General features: G+C 45.0%; 1 protein-coding gene across 1 annotated transcript; it reads right to left on the bottom strand.

Moving 5' to 3' along the window:
- Positions 1 to 868: 868 nt before the first annotated feature.
- Positions 869 to 4,999, bottom strand: chac2 (ChaC, cation transport regulator homolog 2 (E. coli)). The gene is made up of 3 exons (XM_067244716.1): positions 4,586 to 4,999; positions 4,374 to 4,409; positions 869 to 3,664 (listed from the first exon to the last, which is right to left on the bottom strand). Exons 1-3 carry the CDS (start codon positions 4,718 to 4,720, stop codon positions 3,293 to 3,295), a joined length of 543 nt encoding a protein of 180 aa, XP_067100817.1. The 5' UTR covers positions 4,721 to 4,999; the 3' UTR covers positions 869 to 3,292.
- Between the last annotated feature and the right edge of the window lie 7,090 nt (positions 5,000 to 12,089).

The following is a 12,089-nucleotide window of genomic DNA, read 5'->3' as shown; positions in this document are numbered from 1 at the left end:
GAGCAGCAGGTTTCACTCTGTGTAGTACAGGAAAAAAAGGACAGAGAAAACTATCATCTGCCCAGATACAACCAAATGGCTCTAAACTCATTGGACAGCGGGTCCTCATGCAGCAAGACACTCACCACAAACACACTGCTAGAGCAACCAAGGACTTCTTCATGGCCAGTTATTAGCTTGCCAAGTCAATAATTCGATCTGAATCTAATGGAGCATGCATTTTAAATGCTGAGGGGAAACAGAAAGCAAAGAGCCCGGTGAAATGAACCAGAACCAACACCAGCAGCAGTATGGCCTGGAAGGACCACAGTAGGACATACCAAGTAGGAATGAAAATACCTTCCCTGACAGGAGTTTAAGCTCAGCGCATCCTTTCAAATTCAAAGTGCTGCAGCACAGATCATAAACATAGAAACCTCACGTGTCACTGCCCAAGGCCTCTCTCTCCCTCTGCCCAAGGCCTCTCTCTCCCTCTGCCCAAGGCCTCTCTGTATTCAAAGCACCTGCAGTAGGGCTGGTGGGATGGTTTACTTTAATATGCACTGATCTGAATAATGTTTCAGGTGTTCCTCTCTGAAAGAGTACAGATGTAGCGTAGTGCCAAACATGTTCTATAGCTGTGCTGTAGACCAAAGCCAATAAACATGACTTCGGACCACCTTGGGAGTGTGTGTGGATTTGACTGGAGTAGAATGTAGACGTCTTCTTTTTCAAGTTTGGCTTTGTTGGACGTACCTGTGTTGCCCTGTCAACAACAGTAGAATCTTGACTTAAACCCTTTTGAAGATACATTCAGTCATCCGGGCAGGAACTTGTCACCAACACAGATGTATTTGTTTGGTTTATTTGCCATAATTAGTTTGAATTATTAACACTTTGATTGTTGTGTTGGCAATGAAACCTGTTTCAGACTCGAATGAATAAGTGTGTTTTTATTTAGAGGAACCAAGTGTGCAGACAAGGCATCAACAAAACCTGCATGTGGCAATATAAATACCAGCTCTATAAATGTGCCCTCCGGTTAACACAGAAATCAATAGTAAAAGCTCAAATTGCACAGGTAATACTTTATATGGGTATAGACTGTCAACAGTGCCTCATCGCTACCCAGCAGTCCACCTAATTTATCAATTTATAGCAGCCATAAAAGGGATTAACACCCAGATCTGAGGGCTCGTCCCAGTGTTACTGATCTGATTTATAACCAACTCACAGTACACACTTCAGGTTACTGCAGCCTGGTGTCTTTCCATCCAAACAAACATTAAAAACCAACAGTGAGGACCACACTGCCCAGCTACTCATGGTGCTCCAGCACGGACGGCATTTCTTACATAATATCTTGTATAATGCTAGATGCTACCACATTTTGCATTTCAAGGACAAGTATACTATTACATGTCTTGATTAACTGTAGACTGCCAGCAGCTAGTTGAGACAGGTGTTTGTTATGCTTAATTTGTCAATCGGAAAGTGCCAGAACGCAAAGTGCATATGAGAGCGGAGGGGTGAGGAGGCAGGCATGGGTTCCAGAACGCGTTGTGTTGCCAATTTAGCTACTTTGAAAATCAGTTTTTTGTCGTTGAGCAGCAGCAAAATAACTATAACTGTACCTCCATGTTGTCATATCCGACAGTCATGTTAAGTTGCCACACCCACCCTGCAGCTGGGTGTGGATGAGGGGCACAATTTGGTTTTACATAATAACCTTCGCGATGTGGGGGGGTCTGAGACAGCCCGACGGTTAAAAGAAAAAGCTTCACTTTATTTTTGTATGAGGTAAAGTTGTCGCAATACGACAACTTTGTGACCCAACTCATTGTGACCCAATGACTGATGGGTCAGAATGACCCGAAGATCCCAAGGGTTAAATGACTCTGCACAACACGCAAATGACCACATCGCCATGCGTAATTTACCACGAGGTACCGGATTGCCGCAAATAGGTACCGGAACACAGACATTCAAAACCAGAGAGGTCTCCTGTTCTGGCAGGATTCGGCACAAATTAAGCATTGGTACAATATACAGACAACACCGCCCTGCCCTGTTACCATGAAGACAGAGAGTTCTAGTTCTGTTAAAGGTCCAATGACATGAACATTTCACTTTAGGAGGTTATTTAACCTTAATATGAGTTCCCCCAACCTGCCTTTGGTGGCTAGAAATGTTGATAGGTGTAAACCAAGCAATGGGTATTCTTCTCCGCCTTTGAGAAAATGAAAGCTCAAACCCTCTCCTTATGTCGTTATAAGGAGGAAGGTTACCTCCCCTTTCTCTGGCCCGCCCATGAGAATCTGAGCTACGACCATGCGAGTGCGATTGGTTTTTCCTAGAGAGACATCATGGCTTGCAAACGAACGAAGCATAACAGTTGCTCAGTGTTTGGATGTAAACAATAGTATTTTTTTTGTTCCTCCATCCGAGCCTCTGAAGAACCAGTTTCTTCATTTTATTTTCTCTGGAAATGCACCGACACAACTTCCCAAAGTTTTGTATGTCTGCGCCAAACATTTCAGCCACGACTGTATCCTCAACTTGGGCCAATACAAAGCTGGCCTTGCTGACCGTCTAAAATGTAATTCTGCATCAGTACCAACTCTCCTTGGTCCGGCTACAAACCTTGGATAAGTAAGTCAACTAACACTATATCATTTTGTTGCTTTACTGTATGGTTACCTAGCTTGCTACCCTTCATCATGTCAGAATGTCACCTTCAGAATGTGGCTGTAACATTAGCTCTGCAGCTAACAGCTCAGTTACTGTCGCTAATGTAAAGGTAGATAGCATCAAGTATGTGTGTGAGTACACACACTGTAACGCGAGTGTTGTACACTTCTTTGTATTTGGATAACCGTTCTGCTGTTGGTTTTAAGGCGCGCGCGATATCCGCCTTTCCCCTCATTGAAATGACTGAGTGTGCACCTCTGCAAACCAGGGTGATCAGATGAGAATGGGCAAATTCTAGGCATCTTACAGCAATGGGGCTACGAGCCATTGCGATACATCCACTGTCAACATTAGCGCATGGTGCCGCCTCTCTCCATCTCATTAGCATTTAAAGCAACAGACACAGAAACAGCACGTCCTGAGGAAAGCTTGTTGTGGGACTGCTAGTAGTGGCTGTAATTATGCACCAAGGCTGAATTTCGGGAAAGAGACTTCAGATACAGTATTAGGGGACCACTAAGGCCTATATAAAAGCATCCAAAAACAGCATGTCATGGGACCTTTAAGTCAAGTCATACTGGCTGTCCTCTTTAGGCTCTGTACCAGTCTGTGTGTGTGTGTGTTACTGAGCTCCTTGTAGTCTCTCTCTGACCAGAGTCTCCAAGGAGAACAGATGTGAGTCCGAGTCCTCAGGCAGGATCGTCCTCAAAGCCTCAGCCAATTGGAACAGGTACTCAGTGTTCCGTCCACTTGGCCCTACCGCATCCACAATCTGATTGGCTATGTGCTCCAGCGGGGCGGGACCTAGGTAGTCTGGGTTGTCATAGGAGCCAATGTAGAGCAGTGCTTCACCGGGGGGCGGGGTGAGGGGTGGCCGGGGGTGGAAGGTCACAGAGATGACCCGGTAACCACCCTTCTCCCGGTAGTCGAGGTAACGCTTCACTTCTTCCTCTCTCCCTGTTGGCAGTTTGTACGCCACACCCCACACACACCCCTGGAGGGGACACACAATATTTACAATCAAGTAGAGAGATGGAGACAAAGACAGATAGAAAGATAAAGACACATTTGTCAGGTTGTGGATCTTCTTTGATCTGTTGTTGTAGTAGCAACAGAATTTCTGCACCGTCAGTTCATATGACACCGTTGACCTTTCAAAGTTTTAGCCTACTTCATGTATACGTATTGTCTCAAAGAGGTTCATGACTTTTCCTTTCAAGGATAGTAAAGTATTTTATTAATGTCCATAACCTTTTGTAGACCTGGAAGTCACAATATTTTATATCCTGACTTTTCCAGGTTTTTCATGACCATGGGAACCCATCAGTTCTTCAAGTCTCTGCCATACACGGCTGTAAACCTACTGTGGTATAGCAGGACAGGTGGAAAACAGTACCCTGACCCTGGCTTAGGTTTTTGAGTTCATTTTATATTCCTAATTTAGGTATTCTCAGTTGTTAGGTGAATTATTCATTAGTATTCACATTTTAAAATGATTACTATATTATATGGGGTAAAATAGCTATGAGTTTGCACTAACAGTCGGCTATGTATTTATAACAGATTATTTATTATAGTTTTAGAAACCCCGCTAGGGTTTGTCGAGAGGAGCAGGACCATATAATTCATATGTACCTGTTCTTGTTATAAATGGCTACTACACTAATAAACGTGACACTTGAATATGTGCCGTCTCCGCTCACCTCAGCCTCTTCCACAAGGGTGACGACACGTCCAGGCTGGAGGGGAAGAGAAGCGAGAGAATGATTACTATCTCACTCTCAACGATCAAGAAAGGTTAGACACACAGTCCCTGACCATGAGCAAGCTAACGTTGGCTATTCTACCAAGCTAGCTGGTTAGCTGGTTTCTAGCAAGCCACATGTTAGGTACAGTTTCTCCAGTCCAGGCTCACCTTTCCAGGTACTCCACGGTGATCGGTGCTGCCCTGCCAGAACCGGCGACAGAAACCTTTGATGTAGCCCACACGTTTCTCCTCATAAGGAAAATCCACTTTCCATATTAGAGAACCATATCCAAAAACCCACATGGCAACAACTAGACACCACAAACAAACTACTGGTGTTAGCTAGCCAGCTTACATAGAAGCTACTGTATGCGAGGTAGCCTAGTTTAGCTAGTAGCTATCTGGATTTAGCGAGAATTAGCTAGCCAGCTACAGTAGCTAGCTATTATTAAAATGAACTTAGCTTTCATTAAATCATAACTATTTCATGTTTTCGCAAGCACTGGCAGACAGTTTATAGTATACTGAGTCTACAGTAACTAATTCACATAACTAGTTTACAGACGCAGCAAACATATGCTACTACTTGTAGCATTGTTTTCTGTTGGCGAACACAGTACGTTCGTGGTTGGAAAGACGACCTAAAAGAAGACCACTTGTACAGAACTCAAGAACCGCCTCTTGTTCGGCTCGCTAAAGGCGAAAGTCACGATTATAATGGCATGTTTCGAACACCAGATGGTGCTAAGACTTAACAATAAATATTGATGTTTTTATCAAATCGTCTACGAATAAATAGCCTACTGCTCTGGCTAGTAAATGTAATTATAAGTATATTTATTGTATTTAAAAAATTTCTGTAGTTAGTAGAGCTATAAGGTATTATATACTGTGGGATCGTGTAGTGTATGAACAGTGTAGTGTTGTAGTTTTGAGATTTGTTGATCCTATCCATATTAGAGGAAAGTAGTTTAACCACAGTTGTATAGTCATGTTGTTGGAAGTATTTGCTGTAGGATTTTTATAGTATAAAGCCAATTTTATTCAAAGTGTAGCACAGTCAGTATAGCACAATAGTGGTATTCTTGGTACTGTAGTTGCAGAAGAAAAAGAAAAAGGAGGTAAGCTATGTGAAGAGATCCCTCAGCCAACCCCCTCCTCCTCCTTTCCTTCTGTCTCTCCCCCCTCTCTTCCCCTGTTCCATGTCCTCTACAGCTCAGGTATAAAAACAAACTATTTGTTCGAAAGGTGCCATTAACACAAAGGTTTTTGATGAAATGTGTAGGTCGGTGTGTGCTTGTACGTGTGTGTATTATTGCTGTGTGTGGCCGTGTGTGTGTGTGTGCATTTTTCATGACAGCTATGTGAGCTTGTCATCCTGCTTCTCTAGATCAATGGAGCACAGTTGCCTAGCAACCTGGTGATCGGAGGAAGGAGGTGGAGAAAGAGCAGCATAGATTAGAAAGAGGAGATGGGGGACCAGCCAGGAGAGCAAAAAAGAGGGGGAAGGAGGAAGAAAATAAACAAGAAAGGGATAGCGAAGGGGAAGGAGATAAAGCAAAGAATATCAAAAGAAACAGAAGCTGAATGTCCTTTAGTCACAAATAGTCTGAAAAAAGGGGCTCATAAACAGGGAATAAGGGAGTGTCTTGTCCTATGTGGGGGGGTAGGGGTGTGAGTTGGGTGGGGGGTTCACTCAGAGTAGAGGCTCCCTCAAAACCACAAAAAACTAGACCGCCTGGTTGTGCAGAGAATCGGTTACCATGACAACAGGGAGGAGAAGGCACCAGGTGACTGTCAGATCGTTGGGATGCTAATTGTCCATTTTCAATCCCCCATAAAGTTTAACAGCAGCTATGTCGCCCCATGTTATTCTAACTCAGTCACAGAGCACACCTCAGAGACACACTACACGCCTCTCCCTCTCTCTCTCTCTCTCTCTCTCTCTCTCTCTCTCTCTCTCTCTCTCTCTCTCTCTCTCTCTCTGTCTCTCTCTTTCTCCCTCTCTCTCGCTCTCTCACTTTCTCTCTCTCCCTCCATCTTTCTCTTTCTCCCTCTCTCTCCTTCTCTCTTTAACGCTCCCCCTCTCTCTTTCTCGCTCTCCCTCTCTCTCTTTTTCACTCTCGCTCTCCCTCTCTCTCTTTTTCACTCTCTCCCTGCCTCTCTCTCCCTCTCTCTTTAACTCTCTCTCCCTTTCTCTTTCTCTCTCCCTCTCTCTCTCTCTCTCTCTCTCTCTGTCTCCCTCTCTTCTCTCTCCCTCTTTCTGTCTCCCTCTGCCTCTTTTTACTCCCTATGTGTCTCTGTCTGTCACTTGCACACACACACATACTGAGAAACACACAGACATACAGAGTGCAAATATCACAGAAGATCTGAAGCATATGTGTGAAATCTCTCAGGAGACCGCCAAACACCTGATCATCTGAAACACACTCTCTCCACTTGCCTTCTCTTTCCCCTCCTCTCTCTCTCCCCATCAGTCAAACTCTATTTCCCTCTCCCTTGCCATTTCCTTCCTTCCATCTCTCCCAGCCTTCTCCCCACCTTCCACACTCTCTTATTTCCTGTGTCTTTTTTGGTCCGTCCTCTATAATCCATTTTTCTCTTTCCTTCCATTCCCCTTTTCCCTCTTTTCCTCTCACCCCCAAATTTGTCTTTGCCGTCACCTCCTCTGTCACCCTTACTTCATCTTCCTGTCCTCTCTGTTTACCTCCCCCCCTCCCTGCAGTGCGTTTAGCCACTTTGTTCCCTTAAAGATAAAGATAATTAAATCAGCGACTAAACGGGCGAGAGCGCTGCTGGCGTCACCATGGTACCACTTTGATGTTCTATTTCAGTGTGATAGTATCATCATCAACTCATCATTCCCAAAGTACTGCCTACACTCACACACACACACACACACAAACAAGGCACTTCCGGTGGCTTAACAGGAAGTGAGGTAGGCTCTCCTTGTGAGGAAGCATGTCTCTGTGTGTGCTTGTGGAATGGAGCCCTTTCCTGCTGTTGTCACAGTCTGAGGGGGCTGTACCACGTTTGGATGGAACCCTGCCCAGTTCCAGCCCCTTGGGAACCTGGATGAGCGCCTGATATATTTAGTGGTTAGTTGGAGGAGGAAGGTTTATGTTCTTCTAGTGACTTGGTTACTATTCATTATGAACTGTATGGATTTACTCTGTTGCTGACCTCTCTGACTCCTGACCTCCAGCCTCCTCCAGGCCAGCAGACAGCCTTGGGCCTTGGCGTCGTTTTGAGACACACCCGCAGGTTGATTGGTGGCTTGAGGAGGAATGTAATGAACTATAGATCGCCAGTAAGCCTTTCCATTAGGATGTCCGCACACACACAAGCTTGGTGCACTCTGCACTTCTGACTGCCAGCCTCCTTCTGTGGGTCAGCTGATCAATGCTAATGCCTGTAAAGGGTCCTAATGAACTACAGATCTATAGCCTGCTGTCTGTGTGTACGTGTAGTCACGTTTGTGTGTGACAGACAGACAGGTTTAATGTTATTTTGTTTTCAAATATTACAATCATTCGAGGACAGGGCCGTACTATTATTACAAATGAGACTGAGGTTGCACAGAAATGACCTCCCCCAACACACTTTCTCTCTTACAAACATACACACGCACCTGCACAATTTACTGTTTGCACTATTGGCAAGTGGAATTAGTAAATATATGACCTACATGGAAAGTCATTACAACACGATTAGAGACAAACCTCCCATTTAATCTCATTTAAAGAGGGTTGGATGCTTGTCACACAGTCTCTCGCCCTCACTTTCTCTTTCTTGCCCTCTCTTTCCCACCCTCTCTGTCTCTCTCTGACCATCTTTTGGGTACTGTTGTGGAGGGAGCATCAGATGGACCCACAGCAACTCTATGCATAGCAGAGGTAAGTATACCAGGCAGTCATTAAACAATGGTGTTAAAACCATCCATTCGAATCAATAGCACATTCACACACTCTCACGTATGCAACCACATCCAATTAAGTCTGACCATTTACCCTAGGATCTCTGAATGTAAAAACAACACCTTACTGTTTAGTCACTGTAACAAACCTCTAGTCTCTTATTCAGAGAATCACACACACACATTGGCACTGTCTGTGTGTGCTGACAGACGAGGTTTTTATTTTTGGCTTTATATTCTCTCTGCTAGCAGTTCAGACACACACATTGCTACACACACACACACACTGACCTTCTCTCTGCTGAGTGGGCAAAGAGTCAGGGGTCACTGCTCACTGACAGCTTGTCAGAGGGAGAGAAAGAGAGAGATACGACGTGAGGGAGAGAGAAGAATAACTAAATGGGGTGGTAGAAGAAGGGAGATACTGTATGGCTGTATCGTGGAAGAAACACTCACCACAATTCACTCTCACCACAGAACACCTCTGGCTCACCCTGAGGGGTGTGCAGGGCTCTGCTGTGTTGTGTTACTGCAGAGTAATTAGCCAACTCTAAAAATGTTTTCACACCCAGGGTAACTTTTAGTAACACATTTAGCAAAGTACCTGAAAAAAAGATGGAGGCTGTACTGTGTTTTTCCATTGTTTACTTACATTTACATTTATGCATTTAGCAGACGCTTTTATCCAAAGCGACTTCCAAGGGAGAGCTTTACAAAAGAGCATAGGTCACTGATCAAAACAACGAGATAGCCCCAAACATTGCGAGCAGCCAAAACATGAAGCATACATTGTGGAAAACCAAATAAGTGCCAAAGGGAAGAACCATAAGAGCATGCAGTTAAACTAGTTACAATTGAACAACATGAAACTCCCCACAGAGTGCAAGAGTGTACCTGTAGAAAAAACAACAGTAAAATATTTCACAGCGAGTACAAGAATTTGAAACCGTTACAACTAACCAACAAGAGCAACCAGTCTCTCAATACGAGTCATTGTGATCCTGGAGGAAACTAACATCAGGTCCAGCCAAGCATTCCTAAGTGCCGTTGTACTCCCGGAACAAGTGCGTCTTGAGCCTTTCCTTGAAGGTGGGGAGACAGTCAGTGTACCTGTTGGAGGTGGGGAGTTGATTCCACCATTGGGGGGCCAGACAGGAAAAGAGCTTGTGTTGGGACCGGGCGTTCTTGAGCGGTGGGACCACCAGACGGTTGTCAGAAGAAGACCATAGGTGGCGGGGGGGGGTGTAAAGCTGGAGGAGAGACTTGATGTAGTCGGGTGCAGTCCCGTTCAACGCTCGGAAGGTCAGTACCAGAGTCTTGAATCGGATACGGGCCGTGATGGGAAGCCACTGGAGGGAGATGAGGAGCGGGGTAACATGGGAGCGTCTGGGTAGATTGAAGACCAGATGGGCCGCCGCGTTCTGAATCCTCTGGAGAGGGTGGGTTGCGCATGCTGGGAGACCGGCGAGCAGCGAGTTGCAGTAGTCCAACTTTGAGAGGACAAGTGCTTGGACTAGCAGCTGGGTGGAGTGCTCAGACAGGTATCTCCTGATCTTCCGGATGTTGTAGAGGGTGAATCTTCACGACCGGGAGACCGCAGCAATGTGGGCTGTGAGGGAGAGCTCGTCATCCATGGTCACCCCGAGGTTCCTGGCAGAGGATGAAGGGGTCACCGTCGCCGATCCCAGGGTGATTGAGAGATCGTCGGAGATGGAGGGTTTGGCCGGGATGATGACTTGAACTAATATCTATCATATACGTAGATTATAATATAATATAAACAATACAAAATGTAATTTATTGCAAGTGTTTGTCTCTTTCAAGAGCCCCAAACGAGGATGCAACAATGTATGTGTTGCAGCCATGCGTTTACGGTCTTCGGCTGGGTTTTGAGTGGTTTTCACATGGACCTGGATCTATTGACGTACCACTGGACAACAGGAACTCTATTATTACGTATTTCAGATGTTCCTTGTAAGAACTGTACATGCTTTTCAGCACTGCGTTATTATTTGATAAGGCTTTAGTCATAAGGTCAGTTCCCGATTTGGGGCAGGTGCCGTGGAAGAAGTGAAGAAGAAGAAGAAGAAGAAGAAAGAAGAAAAGAGAGCCGGGAAGCAGGTGCTGATACGGAGATAGTTTCCATAGTAACCCCTCGTCTCCCCCTTTTCGTTCCTCTCCCCCGTCTTCCTCCTCTCTGTCCACCCCCCCACACACACACACACACATACATACACCTCGTTCTCTGTCTCTTTCTTTACTTGTCTTTCTCTTACACACAACACACACACAGACAGACATCTTCCCATCTGTTTAGATCACATGTGCCACATTCATCTGGTAGTCCGCCGAAATCAATTTCTATCAATCACATTCCAGTTAATACTGTGATAGATTCATGTCCTAGCACGCTAGTCAAAAACTGCTGGTCAGCAGCCTACAGACTTATACAGTTACACCCTCTACTACATCATTGCAATGATACACCAACTGGAACCAGAGCAAGGCTGGTCCATTCAAGGTATCTGTGAATCCCTCCTCCGCTCTGACTAGAAGGTCAGTGACGATCTTCTCTCATGGCAACAGCCTTGTTAATGATATTGAGTGAACACTCTTGTTCTTCAGAATGCAGTGGTTAGTATTGTAAGGATGTGTCAGCAGAGCTGGAGGAACCAGGCACCCAGAGAGGCCCTGCTAGGGGGCTGTAGCACGTCAGAGCTGGGTAAACCAGCACTGAGGGTGCCCTGTCCGAGAAAGCCTGGAACATAGGCCAAAGGTCTAGTAGAGATTCTGAAACACAGTGTTGCTACTGCTACTCTGGCTACTGCTGCTGCTGTGTGTGTGTGTGTGTGTGCGTGTGTGTGTGCGTGTGTGTGTGTGTGTGTGCGTGTGTGTGTGTGCGGGGGTGTGTGCGTGTGTGTATGTGTGTGTGTGTGCGTGTGTGTGTGTGTGGGGGCGTGTGTGTGTGCATGTGTGTGCGTGTGTGTGCGTGTGTGTGTGTGTGCGTGTGTGTGTGTGTGTGCGTGTTGTCAGCCAGGGTCAGAAAAGATTGACAATAGCTTCCGGACTTAAAGCTATATGTTTTCAGAGAAAACAGAGCAATCTAGCTATTTAAAGTATAACACCAGAATTAAAGCACTATTTCCATCTGTTTGGGACTCGAACATATGAGACACCATGAAAGTATGCTGGGTTCTGAAGTGGCTGTGAGGGAGGGGGGCTGAGAGGGGTCCTGAATATCCTGTTGACTGCTCAGTGAATGAAGGGTGCTGTGTTTCCTAATACAGCTGGGGTCGAAAGGATTAATTGAGAATGGAAATGTGGAAAGATATTGCGCTGTGGGGAAAATATTGCTTGTAATGTACTGTAAGATGGTCAAGCATCACATGCCTTGGAGGTAGAATTGTGGAGTGTAGATTTGGGTCTGCTTTCTACAAGAAGGGGTAAAACAAAAGGAACATTTTGGGGGATTGTGTGATCAGATTTAAAAGAGATGTGTTGAACGAGCATGTTAGAGTTTACATTAGATCAAGTTTTTGATTCTTATAACTTTTACTGTTAGTCTAGAGTCATTTTAGTACTAGATGTATTTGTAGAATAATTTTATGGAGACGAACATACTAAGAAGTAATTCCTTTGATATTTTGGAATAGATTAAGAATGACCTGAGTTTTGACTTAGACGAATAGCTTAACATCTATTGTGTATTTTAGATACCATTGTTAGGTCATAAAACAACATTTGAACAACGTT

This window comes from Osmerus mordax, chromosome 10, assembly GCF_038355195.1.
Source record: "Osmerus mordax isolate fOsmMor3 chromosome 10, fOsmMor3.pri, whole genome shotgun sequence".
Lineage (NCBI taxonomy): Eukaryota > Metazoa > Chordata > Actinopteri > Osmeriformes > Osmeridae > Osmerus > Osmerus mordax.
This window is presented reverse-complemented; position numbering and strand designations above follow the sequence as displayed.